The sequence below is a fragment of the Bos javanicus genome, chromosome 23 (genome assembly GCF_032452875.1).
Source record: "Bos javanicus breed banteng chromosome 23, ARS-OSU_banteng_1.0, whole genome shotgun sequence".
NCBI lineage: Eukaryota > Metazoa > Chordata > Mammalia > Artiodactyla > Bovidae > Bos > Bos javanicus.
The window spans coordinates 8,419,373-8,432,966 of NC_083890.1; the positions used below are offsets into that span (position 1 = coordinate 8,419,373).

General features: G+C 41.3%; 1 protein-coding gene across 2 annotated transcripts in view; it reads right to left on the bottom strand.

Moving 5' to 3' along the window:
- Nucleotides 1–13,594, bottom strand: part of NUDT3 (nudix hydrolase 3) — a 123,307-nt gene that overhangs the window by 12,203 nt on the left and 97,510 nt on the right. The window contains exons 3-4 of one of the 2 annotated variants that reach the window (XM_061397958.1): nt 1,588–1,632; nt 34–118 (exon numbers count right to left, since the gene is read on the bottom strand). In XM_061397958.1, the coding sequence (XP_061253942.1) occupies nt 34–118; nt 1,588–1,632 (130 nt within the window). The remainder of the gene's footprint in view (nt 1–33; nt 119–1,587; nt 1,633–13,594) is intronic. The other variant, XM_061397959.1, reaches the window with a different exon arrangement.

Consider the following 13,594-nt stretch of genomic DNA (forward strand, 5'->3'; position numbering starts at 1 on the left):
GAGCTCTTAGGAGGCCATCTGGGGACAACTTACCGATGCTGACCGAGTCTTCCCAGTCTTCCAGCACTTCTGTGACAATGAGCACATAGACATACGTTCTATGCTTCCTCTCCTGGTTCTGAAGGGCAGAAAGAGAGGGACAGAGAGTTTTTCCTTAGAGAGCTGAGAAACCAAACAGACTCTATGCATATGTCCAGGGAGCTCAGATCCAAGGACTTCTTTTACTTTTGTCGTCCGACAATCAGATATGGAATGGCGCCAGCTGGCCTACTTAAAACATGCCACACTTGAATCAGAGGGTGAGCTCTTTGGCTGGGCTTCCAAAGCCAAGGCTTTACACCCTGGTTTTTCCTTCTTCTCCCTAAAAAGCAACTTCTCAAAAATACTGAGAAAAGGATTGGGGACCTCTTGAGAAAAGGTATGAAGTACATTTAACTAGTTAGCACAGCAGAAAAATAAAGAGACTGTGATGGGCAGAGGGCCCATTCACGCAAGCCAGCTGATTACCTCACACATGGCCCCTCCTCCTATTAGCCCTGCTCATCTTTATCCCGATTTCTGACTTTCTCCAAATCCCTACTCTAGCCTAAGTGCTTGTTAGTCTCTTCTGCTGCAGCTGCTCATCTCCTCTTTCTCCTGTCTCCTCATTATCTACCCCTTCTCATATCTTGAGGAGAGGAAGAGAGGTAGAGATGGGAAAAACAGTTCTTACACATAATTCTAGCTGTATGGAGGAGATTAATGGGATTTTAAAAGAGAAAGCACAGTATTCTCTCCTGGTGCTGCATGGTTTTGAAAACTTGGTGAAACAAAGATGGCATCTTTCCCAGATGAAGACTGCAATGGGGACTTCTGTGGCAGTCCAGTGGTTAAGACTCTGAACTCCCAGTGCAGGGGGTACAGGCTTGATCCCTGATCAGGGAACTACGATCCCACATGGTCAAAAAAAAAAAAAAAAAAGACAGTAATGGACAGTGTTTATGTCCCCGCCAGAAAGCGAAGCGAAGTTGCTCAGTCGTGTCCGACATTTTGCAACCCCATGGACTGTAGCCTACCATGCTCCTCCGTCCATGGAATTTTCCAGGCAAGAGTACAGAAGTGGGTTGCCATTTCCTTCTCCAGGGGATCTTCCAGACCCAGGGATCAAACCCGGGTCTTCCACATTGCAGGCAGATACTTTACCATCTGAGCCACCCCCGCTAATACCACCCCAATTTCATGTTGAAATCCTAACCCCCAAGGTAATGGTATCAGGAAGTGGAGACAGTGGGAGGTGACTGGGTTATGACAGATGACCCTCATGAATGGAATTAGTGTTCTTATAAAACAGACCCCAGAGATGTTTGGTTCCTTCTCTGCCATCCAAGAACACAAAGCAACAGCTGTCTATGAACTAGGAAGGGGGTCCTCACCAGACACTGAATTTGCTTGCGCCTTTATCTTGGACTTCCTAGGAATCAGTTTCTATTGTTTATAAGCCACCCAATTTCTGGTATCTTTGTTATAGAAGTCTGAATTGTCTAAAGGTCAAGATATATATGGTTATTAATATAATACCGATTGCACCAAAGATTTTAACAGATTTACCTCAAAAATTCCAACTAATCTTCCCAATGTCCCTTTTACTCCAGCCTGAAAAAGAAAAAAGAAAAATGTGTGCGTTGACATTGCTTACAGTGCTGGTCTCATTCTGAATCTTCTCGACTAATCTGTAAAACAGAAGTAAACTGTAAAACAGAAGTAAAAAGCAAGAGGACACAGCTCAGGTGGACCCCAGGTCTGTGGGAGTGCTAACAGTGTGTTCTCGGGGTCACAGACTGAAAGGAGTAGGGTATGCTCTGGGGAGAAAGTCCTCCTCTCCTGTCCAGGCCTCTCACCACTGCAAAACTGGCCAAACAGAGCAACAAGCAAGGCCACAGCCATACCAAAGATACGCTGAGGCAGGAATTACTTCGGTCATTTGCCCATTCATTCACCAATATAGACAGAATGCCTAATCTGAGCCAAATAGTGGTGCAGATGCCAGAGGTACAGTGATGAATAGGCTAGAACTCAAGTTGCATGAGAATAAGACCCTTATCTGACTTGTTCTTGGCTGTCTGTACACTGTACGTCCAGAACAGAGCTCAGCACCCAGCAGGAGCACAGCAAAGCGGTCAAGTCAACAAAAACACAGTCCGGGTAATTCTGCTAAATCACCAGTTTTATGACAGGAATGCACAGAGCATGTGATAGACAGAGAATGATGGGGAGAGGGCAACTTTACACAGTGGTTAGGCTTCTGCAGTAAATACAATGTTTATTCCATCAGTCTTTTGGCATTTTTTTTTTTAAGATCTGTGTCTTTCTGATGCATTATAGGTGAACTTTTCGATATATTCCACTTTACTAATTTACTTTTCAACCATATCCTGGATAAAGTTATCCATTTCTAGTCCCTTTTTTATTTGATATCTTTCATATCTGTGTATATCTACCTGTTTCCATTATGGACACCTTTGCTTCCATGATTTTGTTGTTGTTGTTGTTCTTTTAAAATAGAAGTTATTCCTTTATTTTTTTGAGCATCCTGAACATATTTAGTTTATCAGGTCATGCTATAACATTCATTTCATCCGAAGTTAATAAATAATTCACATTCTATTTGTGATGTTGCTGTCAGAGGCTCTCCAGAGTGGCAGTTTAGGGCTCCTGCTCCACAGGAATACAGGAGCGCTGCCGCACAGCCCGCCCTCGACTGCGCCGCAGCTGTGTCCTTGCCCTCCCTGGGCCCGTATCTCGCTAAGTCTCAGCTCCTGGTGTCCTTTCCATCAGGCAGGACCTCACCCTCACTCCAAGGGCTTCAACTGCCAGCCAACCAAGGCCACGCAGGCTGCAACTGTCCTCTGCCCTTCTGCAATTCTGCTGTTTCTGATCTAAGGAGGCATCCACTTTGCTTTTGGGTCAGGCTATGTCTTTTTAGCTTTTTGGAAATGCATGGAGGATGCAGTAACTTGTTTTTTACTACAACTGCCATGTTATTTTGTACAATACATTAAAAAAAATAAGGCAAATATACTTTCAGTAGGAGCTCAGTATGTTTGTACAGAATGAACAAAAATTTTAAATAAGTTCCCTAAAAGTTATTTAGAGATATTTAATAATAGAAACAATAGAAGCCAATTCAAAGGTCTAGATTCCTGGATGAGCTATATTTTGAAATTAATTTTTGCTAATTATCTGTCAACGAATTATTTTCCTTTCTCTTGCCAACATGCTTGTTTCTTTCTCCCTTCTTTTCCCCATGTGGCTTTTGGTCTACTTGAATGCAAATGTGTACCTTTTCTTATTTAAACTGCTTTTCTACATTTTCAGAAATAATTGCACTCCACAGCCAGATAAGACTAGCTAGGTTGGACTGCATGAATTAACCAATGAAGCTACCTGGACAAGTGGGACGAGCTGGCAGGCTATGCTCATCTGGAAAGCCAGCGCTGGTCTCTGGTCCGAGGCCGCCCAAATGCGCTCAGATGGGCTCCTGAGAGGAGTCACCTGTCACCTGCCACAGGCCGCCTCTGACAGGGCCCGGGAGCAGAGCTGCCAGGCTGCAGGGGGGGCAGGCCCGAGGCAGGCTGGGAGAGGGGGCAGCACAAGGACGACTGCTAGAGGTTCACAGAACACCGTTCACATTTCTCTTCTGCAGAGTGGAAAAGACGTCTCTTCAGCAGTCACTGTTCAATTATTTATTCTTCTTAACGAAAACAAAGTACAGAAAAGGAAATACTCTTCAAATTTTAAGGGCATAAATCATCTTAATATTATGACAATACATATAATTTATTTAAAACTTTTAATTATAGTAATTTCTGCATTCAACACCAATATGTTTCTATGATTTACTCTGTGTTAGAGGCAGTTCATGCATTGGAAAAGGAAATGGCAACCCACTCCAGTGTTCTTGCCTGGAGAACCCCAGGGATGGGGGAGCCTGTTGGGCTGGCATCTATGGGGTCGCACAGAGTCGGACACGACTGATGTGACTTAGCAGCAGCAGCAGCAGAGGCAGTTAGGAAAAATATAAAAGCGTTTTTTTCTTAATGAAATAGATGCATTTTTATTGTCTAAGGTAAATCAAATAATGCTGTCATCTGTACACTGAAATTCAGTGGCATATATTTTTACTTCTAATTAGTCTAATTAATTACTTCAAATCAACAATAGTTTTATTTGTTCCTTAAATGTTTCTTTCAAGTTTTATTCTAATATTCAGGAGATCTACTTGGGGGAATTCTATCTAAGGTGATTCTATCTTATCTATAGTATTACCTACATTAAAAGCAAAGAAATGTTCCTAATTTATCAGTTTTTAAAATTTGGCTTTAGCAGTTTTCTCAAGAGGAGGCTCTTCTTTTCTAAGAATAGGATTTTGGTTCTTTAAAACCACAGTGCTAGTAAGAGGACGATTCCTTAGAGGCAAAGGGTCTGAGACAGCGTTTACTGTAACCAAGTTACTTTTTCACAACCTTCCACAGTCCCGCTTTCATATCCTAGCTCTCTCTCAAATGCTGCCACAAGCAACTGGACAGAGATATTTTTATCTCTCACATGATTCTTGCACGCAGGTCAGGATAGGTGTCAGGATCACATCTGACAGATACTTGGCTCAGACATTTGGGGCTAAGACTTGATTCAGGGTATATGTAAGCTTGGTCCAGTCACAGTGCTGGTATAGCCTGTTTTTCTCATAATCATATGAAAGCAGTTACAATTTCAATCGGTACTGTCAAAAGCCCCCAATCCAGAGAAGTCGCCCATCTTAGCCAGTAGTAAGAATTTCAAATAAAGTAGCTGCTGCCCCTCATTATTCAACCACATGCAGGTGAGTGGTCTCTCCAACTTCAAAGTTTACAATATCAATTCTAACACTTTTGAGGTCTAGTTAACATAAATTAATTGAGCAACTGTTTACATTTTAAAAAGGAAAAAATGCAAATGTCTTTTTTCCTTTGGCAGTGTTTTACTGGGATTGGAAGTACTTACTGGAAAGGGCTGGAATGACAAGGGACACTCCAGTGTCTTGTCCTTCCCTCAGTCTCCAGGGGGTGTACCTGAGGCCCAGGCAAAGGAACTGATGTGTCAGGCCTCTGAAGCGTACATTTCTGCATGCGCACACTCAGTCGTGACGGACTCTTTGTGACCCCCTGGACTGCAGCCTTCCAGGCTTCTCTGTCCATGGGACTCTCCAGGCAAGAATACTGGAGTGGGTTGCCATTTCCTCCTCCAGGGGATTTTCCCAACGCAGGGATCGAACTGGCATCTCCTGTGTCTCCCGTGTTACAGGTGGACTCTTTGCCACGGAGCCAATGGGAAGCTCCCCCTGACGGGCCTTTGAACCTCCCCTAAAATGGTGGCCCACCACAAAGATCCCTGGCTTTGTGCTTAGTCTGCTGCTGCTGCTAAGTCGCTTCAGTTGTGTCCGACTCTGTGCGACCCCATAGATGGCAGCCCACCAGGCTCCCCCATCCCTGGGATTCTCCAGGCAAGAACACTGGAGTCGGTTGCCATTTCCTTCTCCAATGCAAGAAAGTGAAAAGTGAAAGTGAAGTCGCTCAGTCGTGTCCGACTCTTAGCGACCCCATGGACTGCAGCCTACCAGGCTCCTCCGCCCATGGGATTTTCCAGGCAGGAGTACTGGAGTGGGGTGCCACTGCCTTCTCATTAGTCTGGATGGGCACAAAGTGTACCATCACCTTCTGAAGCCAATTTTTCACACTCAGGTGGACGCTGTGGCAGACAGATGGCTATCTAGCCCACAAGCATTCTCCCTTCCTCCCTGCTACCAGTAAGACCCAGATTCTGTTCAGGTGAGAGCTCTGGCACACCTGACCACTAAGGGAGGTCTGCTGCCCTCTGCAGTGACAGGTTTAGGGGTACTGTGTGTGACCCAATTCTGGGTCAATGGTTCCTGAGAAGAATATTTCTCAGAGGCTTCTGGGAAAGATTTCCCATCATGATAAGAAGAGCTGTACAAAGAGAAACCCTATACCTCCCTGCTTGTCAGGTGGGGATCTGAAACTTGGAGCTGCAACCGTCATCTTGTCATTGTAAGGGAAAGGCCTAGAAAATCAATGAGAAGTGAACCACAGTCCTGATCCCTGAGCTGCTGGAGCAACAGGGTAATGGCCAACCCCTAGACCTCTTACGTCAGGAAAGTAACTGTTGCTGTTAAAGCCACTTTTAGTCAGGTGTGCTGGAACCTGTATCTGAAAGCTTTCTGTTACTCTCCTTGATTTCAAAGGCAGCTCTCTGAGGAAAACTGCATATTCCCAAAGAAAAATTCTGAGCTCTCAGGGAGCTGTAGTATAAAATCTTCCTCTATCAAAAGCAGTAAGCCCAGGCCTAAAAGGAGTTCAGGGCAACAACTCGAATGCAAATATCTGCATGAGGAAACCTATGAAAAAAACATATGGTCTTCAATACACATAACTTTCTGGTATCCACCAGACTTAGAAAGTACATAAGAAAAGAAACACAGTGAAGACAGATGAAACAGAGGAGAAGCCAGTGTAAGTCCAGTGAAATTTCAACCCATTTTTTAATTTTGTTTTTTAAATGAAATACTTCAAGCATCAAAAAAGTAAAGAAAATAATGAAACAAACCTTCAGGTAGTTGTACCTTTATTCTTCTACAAAAATTTCAAAAATCAGTTTCTCAGATCTTTTGAAAACTTCTTGGGGGATATCTATTTTTATTTTTGGATTAATTTGAGAAAAACACACCTTTACAATATTTAGTTTCTTCATTCAAGAATAGACGATCTCTATCCATTTATTCGTGTCTTTTAAAATCCTTTAATGAAGATTTATTATTTTTATTGTAAAGATCCTGCACTCTATCAGCAAGGTATTTCAGTTCTAGTATAGTTCTGTTGCTATTGTGAATAATACATATTTTTACAAGTTACATATTTTCCAGTTGATTACCACTTGTTTAAAGAAACACTGCTGGTTTCTGCATATTGATCTTCGGTCTTGAAACTTTGGAGGGGGGTGGTTCTACCTCTTTATTGCTACCAACCCATCTACCTCAAGCCCCCTCACGCATGCGTGCTCAGTCATGTGACCCTATGGACTGCAGCCCACCAGGCTCTTCTGTCCAAGGAATTTTCCAGGCAAAAATACTGGAATGGGTTGCCATTTCCTTCTCCTGTCTTGAAAGTTTTAAAAATGCTTTTATTAGTTCTACTAGTTTCTGTTGTGTGTCTTTGGTTTTTCATAATTAATGATCAGACCATCTGCAAATAATGGTAATTTGCTTCTTCCTTTTGACTCTTTATTTTTGTCTTAACTGCAGTGGCTAGGACCACAGATCAATAAATGGCAGCATGATAGCAATCATAATTGTCTTATTCCTGTCTGCCATGGGGGATGCTTTGAAAATTTCAAAAATATGATGTTTGCTGGAGGTTTTATTAGATACTCTATCAAGTTAAGGACATTCCTTTTATGTTTGCTTACAGCTTTTAAGATGAAAGGGTACTGAATTTTAATAAACTATTTTTCTTCACTGACTGGTATGGTGATTTTATCTATTTTAATCTCAATGAAATAAATTACATAAACATATTTCCCAAGATTGAACTACCCTTGTACCCTTGGGATAACCGAGTTGTGTGATACTTTGACAAAGCATTAGATTCTATCTGCAGTTATTTCACTTAGGATTTTCACACCCATGTTCATAGGTGAGAACTGACCCTTCTTTCTAAGTATCAAGATCAGGAGTCCAGTTCCAGTTCAGTCGCTCAGTCGTGTCTGACTCTTTGCGACCCCATGAACCGCAGCATGCCAGGCCTCCCTGTCCATCACCAACTGCTGGAGTCCATTGAGTCAGTGATGCCACCCAACCGTCTCATCCTCTGTCGTCCCCTTCTCCTCCCGCCTTCAGTCTTTCCCACCAGCATCAGGGTCTTTTCAAATGAGTCAGCTCTTCGCATGAGGTGGCCAAAGTATTGGAGTTTCAGCTTCAACATCGGTCCTTCCAATGAACACCCAGGACCAATCTCTTTAGAATGGACTGGTTGGATCTCCTTGCAGTCCAAGGGACTCTCAAGAGTCTTCTCCAACACCACAGTTCAAAAGCATCAATTCTTCGGCGCTCAGCTTTCTTCACAGTCCAACTCTCACATCCATACATGACTACTGGAAAAACCATAGCCTTGACTAGACGGACCTTTGTTGACAAAGTAATGTCTCTGCTGTCTAGGTTGGTCATAACTTTCGTCAGGCCATAGCAAACTATGGCTCACAGACCAAATGTGTCCTACCACTGGTTTCTGTAAATTAAGTTTTACTGGAACGTAGCCATGCTAATTCATTTAAGTACTGCCTATGACAGTGTTCACATTATAACAGCAGTCATATTTGTGAGAGAGACCATATGGCTTCTATATCTGAAGTAGTTATTATCCGGCCCTTATAGAAAAAGTGTGCTGTTTGCTGAAATAAGATTATACTGACCTTACAAGAGGTGTGTAGTTATCCCTTCTCTAAACAGTTCAAGATAAGAATATACATTTTCGGAAATTTCAGTAAAATCCATCTAGTCTAATCTTGGGATCTTTCTGTTGGAGAGAGGGGGTGACTACTGCTTTATTTCTGTAAGCATTAATGATCTACATATAGGCTTTCTAATTTTTCTTAAGTTAATTTGAGCTGTTTTCCCTAGAAAATTTTTATTAAGGTTTTCAAAATTTTTTGTTTGCAGCTTTTCATGGCATTCTCTTAATTTAAAAGTCTCTGTTACATCTGTGGTTATTTTCTTTTTTATTCCTTATATATTTGCTGCCTTCTCTCTTGTATCCTTTACAGGTTCAGTGAGAGGTTCATCTATTTTATTGGATAAATAAAAATGATCCACTTTTGGTTCTGTTGATCATTTTTCTTTTCCCCTACTAATTTCTGCCCTTTTCCTTGTTATTTTCATCCTTTTACTTTGACAGTACCCTGTTGTTTTTCTGCTAGTTTCTTGAACTGACTGCTTAGCTTATTTAATATCTATTTTGTTTTCTAATAAAATCATCTAGGGCTCAAAGTGAATGACTTGCATCCTGTAAGTAATAACAGGAAGCACTTTCATAACTGTCTAGCTCTATTTGCTTACTAGTTTTGACTTGTGATTTGTGCTTTAACTCTAAGGGTTATTTAGGACATTTTTTTTCCCTGTTTCCAAATGTTTCTCTCTGTTAAGCTGGCTCTGTTGTTGATTTCTAATTTACTGCACTGTATCACGGTATATACAGTCTATATTACTGATGTTGTGGGATTTTCAACACTTTTTTTTATGGCTTAATATATATTAAGGTTTTTTAAAAAATAATTCTTTCATGTGTGCTTCAAAACTTACATACTCTTTGTTGGATACAAGGTTATTCCTCAATATATGGCATTTGATCAACCTTGTTAACTGTGTTACTCAATGCTCTTTTGGTTGCTTTTTCTATCAGTTTCTAAAGGAGATATTGTAAAGTCTTCAATATGGTTACAGACTTGTCAGCTTTTCCTCCTAACTCTGTCAATTCTGCTTTAGGCAGGTGAAGAATTTGCCAGGTGCACACAAGTTCACGATCGCTATCTTGTCCTGATAAATTGTTCCTTTTATTATTAAAGGTTCTTCTTGTCCCTTTAATGTTTTTCACCTAAATTCTATTTTGTCTGATATTACAATCACTATCCCAGTCTTCTTTTGGTTAGTATTTGCCTAATATACCTTTTTCCAGCCCTTCATTCTTTGTCATTCAGTACTAGACCATTCAGGTATGACCTAAATCAAATTCCTTATGATTATACAGTAGAAGTGAGAAACAGATTTAAGGGCCTAGATCTGATAGACAGAGTGCCTGATTAACTATGGAATGAGGTTCATGACATTGTACAGGAGACAGGGATCAACACCATTCCCATAGAAAAGAAATGTAAAAAGCAAAATGGCTGTCTGGGGAGGCCTTACAAATAGCTGTGAAAAGAAGAGAAGCAAAAAGCAAAGGAGAAAAGGAAAGATATAAACCTCTGAATGCAGAGTTCCAAAGAATAGCAAGAAGAGATAAGAAAGCCTTCCTCAGCAATCAGTGCAAAGAAATAGAGGAAAACAACAGAATGGGAAAGACTAGGGATCTCTTCAAGAAAATCAGAGATCCAAAGGAACATTTCATGCAAAGATGAGCTCGATAAAGGACAGAAATGGTATGGACCTAACAGAAGCAGAAGATATTAAGAAGAGATGGCAAGAATACACAGAAGAACTGTACAAAAAAGATCTTCACGACCCAGATAATCACGATGGTGTGATCACTCACCTAGAGCCAGACATCCTGGAATGTGAAGTCAAGCGGGCCTTAGAAAGCATCACTACAAACAAAGCTAGTGGAGGTGATGGAATTCCAGTTGAGCTATTCCAAATCCTGAAAGATGATGCTGTGAAAGTGCTACACTCAATATGCCAGCAAATTTGGAAAACTCAGCAGTGGCCACAGGACTGGAAAAGGTCAGTTTTCATTCCAATCCCAAAGAAGGGCAATGCCAAAGAATGCTCAAACTACCACACGATTGCACTCGTCTCACATGCTAGTAAAGTCATGCTCAAAATTCTCCAAGCCAGGCTTCAGCAATATGTGAACCTTGAACTTCCTGATGTTCAATCTGGTTTTAGAAAAGGAAGAGGAACCAGAGATCAAATTGCCAACATCCGCTGGATCATAGAAAAAGCAAGAGAGTTCCAGAAAAACATCTACTTCTGCTTTATTGACTATGCCAAAGCCTTTGACTGTGTGGATCACAATCAACTGTGGAAAATTCTGAAAGAGATGCGAATATCAGACCACCTGATCTGCCTCTTGAGAAATCTGTATGCCGGTCAGGAAGCAACAGTTAGAACTGGACATGGAACAAAAGACTGGTTCCAAATAGGAAAAGGAGTTTGTCAAGGCTGTATATTGTCACCCTGCTTATTTAACTTATATGCAGAGTACATCATGAGAAACGCTGGACTGGAAGAAGCACAAGCTGGAATTAAGATTGCCGGGAGAAATATCAATAACCTCAGATATGCAGATGACACCACCCTTATGGCAGAAAGTGAAGAGGAACTCAAAAGCCTCTTGATGAAAGTGAAAGTGGAGAGTGAAAAAGTTGGCTTAAAGCTCAACATTCAGAAAACGAAGATCATGGCATCCAGTCCCATCACTTCATGGGAAATAGATGGGGAAACAGTGGAAACAGTGTCAGACTTTATTTTTCTGGGCTCCAAAATCACTACAGATGGTGACTGCAGCCATAAAAGACGCTTACTCCTTGGAAGGAAAGTTATGACCAACCTAGATAGCATATTCAAAAGCAGAGACATTACTTTGCCAACAAAGGTTCGTCTAGTCAAGGCTATGGTTTTTCCAGTGGTCATGTATGGATGTGAGAGTTGGACTGTGAAGAAGGCTGAGCGCCAAAGAATTGATGCTTTTGAACTGTGCTGTTGGAGAAGACTCTTGAGAGTCCCTTGGACTGCAAAGAGATCCCACCAGTCCATTCTGAAGGAGATCAGCCCTGGGATTTCTTTGGAAGGAATGATGCTAAAGCTGAAACTCCAGTACTTTGGCCACCTCATGCGAAGAGTTGACTCATTGGAAAAGACTCTGATGCTGGGAGGGATTGGGGGCAGGAGGAGAATGGGACCACAGAGGATGAGATGGCTGGATGGCATCACTGACTCGATGGACGTGAGTCTGAGTGAACTCCAGGAGTTGGTGATGGACAGGGAGGCCTGGCGTGCTGGGATTCATGGGGTCACAGAGTCAGACACGACTGAGCGACTGATCTGATCTGATCTGATCACTATGTTTGAAAACAACATATGGCAAGTGTTATTTTCTTTTTAATTGAAGTACGTGTCTTTAAGTTTCATTTATTGTGATTTATGGAGAAGGAAATGGCACCCCATTCCAGTACTCTTGCCTGGAGAATCCCATGGATGGAGGAGCCCGGTGGACTACAATCCAGGGGCTGGTGAAGAGTCCGGAACAACTGAGCGACTTCACTTTCACTTTTCACTTTCATGAATTGGAGAAGGAAATGGCAACCCACTCCAGTATTCTTGCATGGAGAATCCCAGGGACAGGGGAGCCTGCTGGGCTGCCGTCTATGGAGTTGCACAGGGTCGGACACGACTGAAGAGACTTAGCAGCAGCAGCATTGTGATTTAACCTGGAAATTTAGCTTTAATACTGAGCCACATGGGGTCTCTTGGAGAGTTAGAATCTTTAAATTTACCTCCTATGTAGTAAGGTAGAATCTTTAAATTTACTTCCTCTGCATTAGGCAGTTTCCATTTGTTAAGTTCACTGAATTAAGAGGAAGCTGTTAAGTGGTAGTCAGATAAGTCAGACCTGTCCAGGTCCCGTGGTTGTTCGTAGTTTAAAGACTGCTGAGTCTCTAGAGGCAAGGATTGCATTTAGTATTTGCTGAAGCCGCTGTGAATTGTATTGGGGTCAACAGTACATACTTCCTAATGACTAAAAATCCTTTCCTGGAATGTGGAGCTGGATGGGAAAGCAAATACAACTGTTTTGGAAGAGTCATCTGGAATTAATTCATTTAGCAGAAGGCAACTGGCTCCTATCCCAGTAATTCAGTCTCCATTGAGGTTCCAACACAGACCTGCTCAAATACAGTGCTATGTTCTCTAACTTGGCAGATTCTAATCTCTACATCAAACCACTGAATTAACTATTCATCAATGAGTAGCATTCAATTATGTGTGACAATGTAGAGAGATAAACTGAGTAAAAAGATATATATTTAACTCCAATTTTTAAAAACAATGGTTGAAGGATAATTTAGGAGTAGTTATTAGCAGTAAGAGAGCTAACCTTTACATCAGGCTCTCCTAGTAAGCCTAAAAAAATAAATAATAAATATCAATTCCTTGATTAAAGAGTGATTCTTTAGAAAAGCTGCTAGTGTTTAATATAAATTATAAATAAACCCACTTCTTACCAAAAGGGTTCACCAAATAGATATTTCTGAGTTCCAACAATAAGGAGCAAAGTTTTCAAGTGTTTACATGCGAGGAATATTTTTGTGATACTAGACTTTTCCTAACACCCAACACCTAAGTCGAGAGTCTTGAGGAAAAGGATTATTCAAGGAGTCTAATAATTTCTTAACCATTCATGTGTGAAGAAAAAATTTTTTTCAAACATGTAATCACTTGTATTTTCTTATAAATAATTACCCATTGGTTGCCTACAGTCTTCATTATAACTCACCACCAAAGGTAAAAGACTGAACTGAAACATTTGGTAGGTCTTACAGTAACAAATGATACTTTCATTTCTTGAAAGTCCAAGTCTGCTCTCTTGGTCTTTGCCAGGGCAAAGGCAGACAAGAAACCAGGTCTCAAAGCATGCTCCGGAGCATTGTCACTGGCCAGTAAGTAATCAGTGAACCAATAACACATGAGAAAAAAAGATGTAAGACAGAATACATTTATGGTGGGGTGGGGAGAGAAGGGGAAAATATTGCTGTGATTAATGAAAGCAATAAAAATTACTGGTCTTAAATGTAA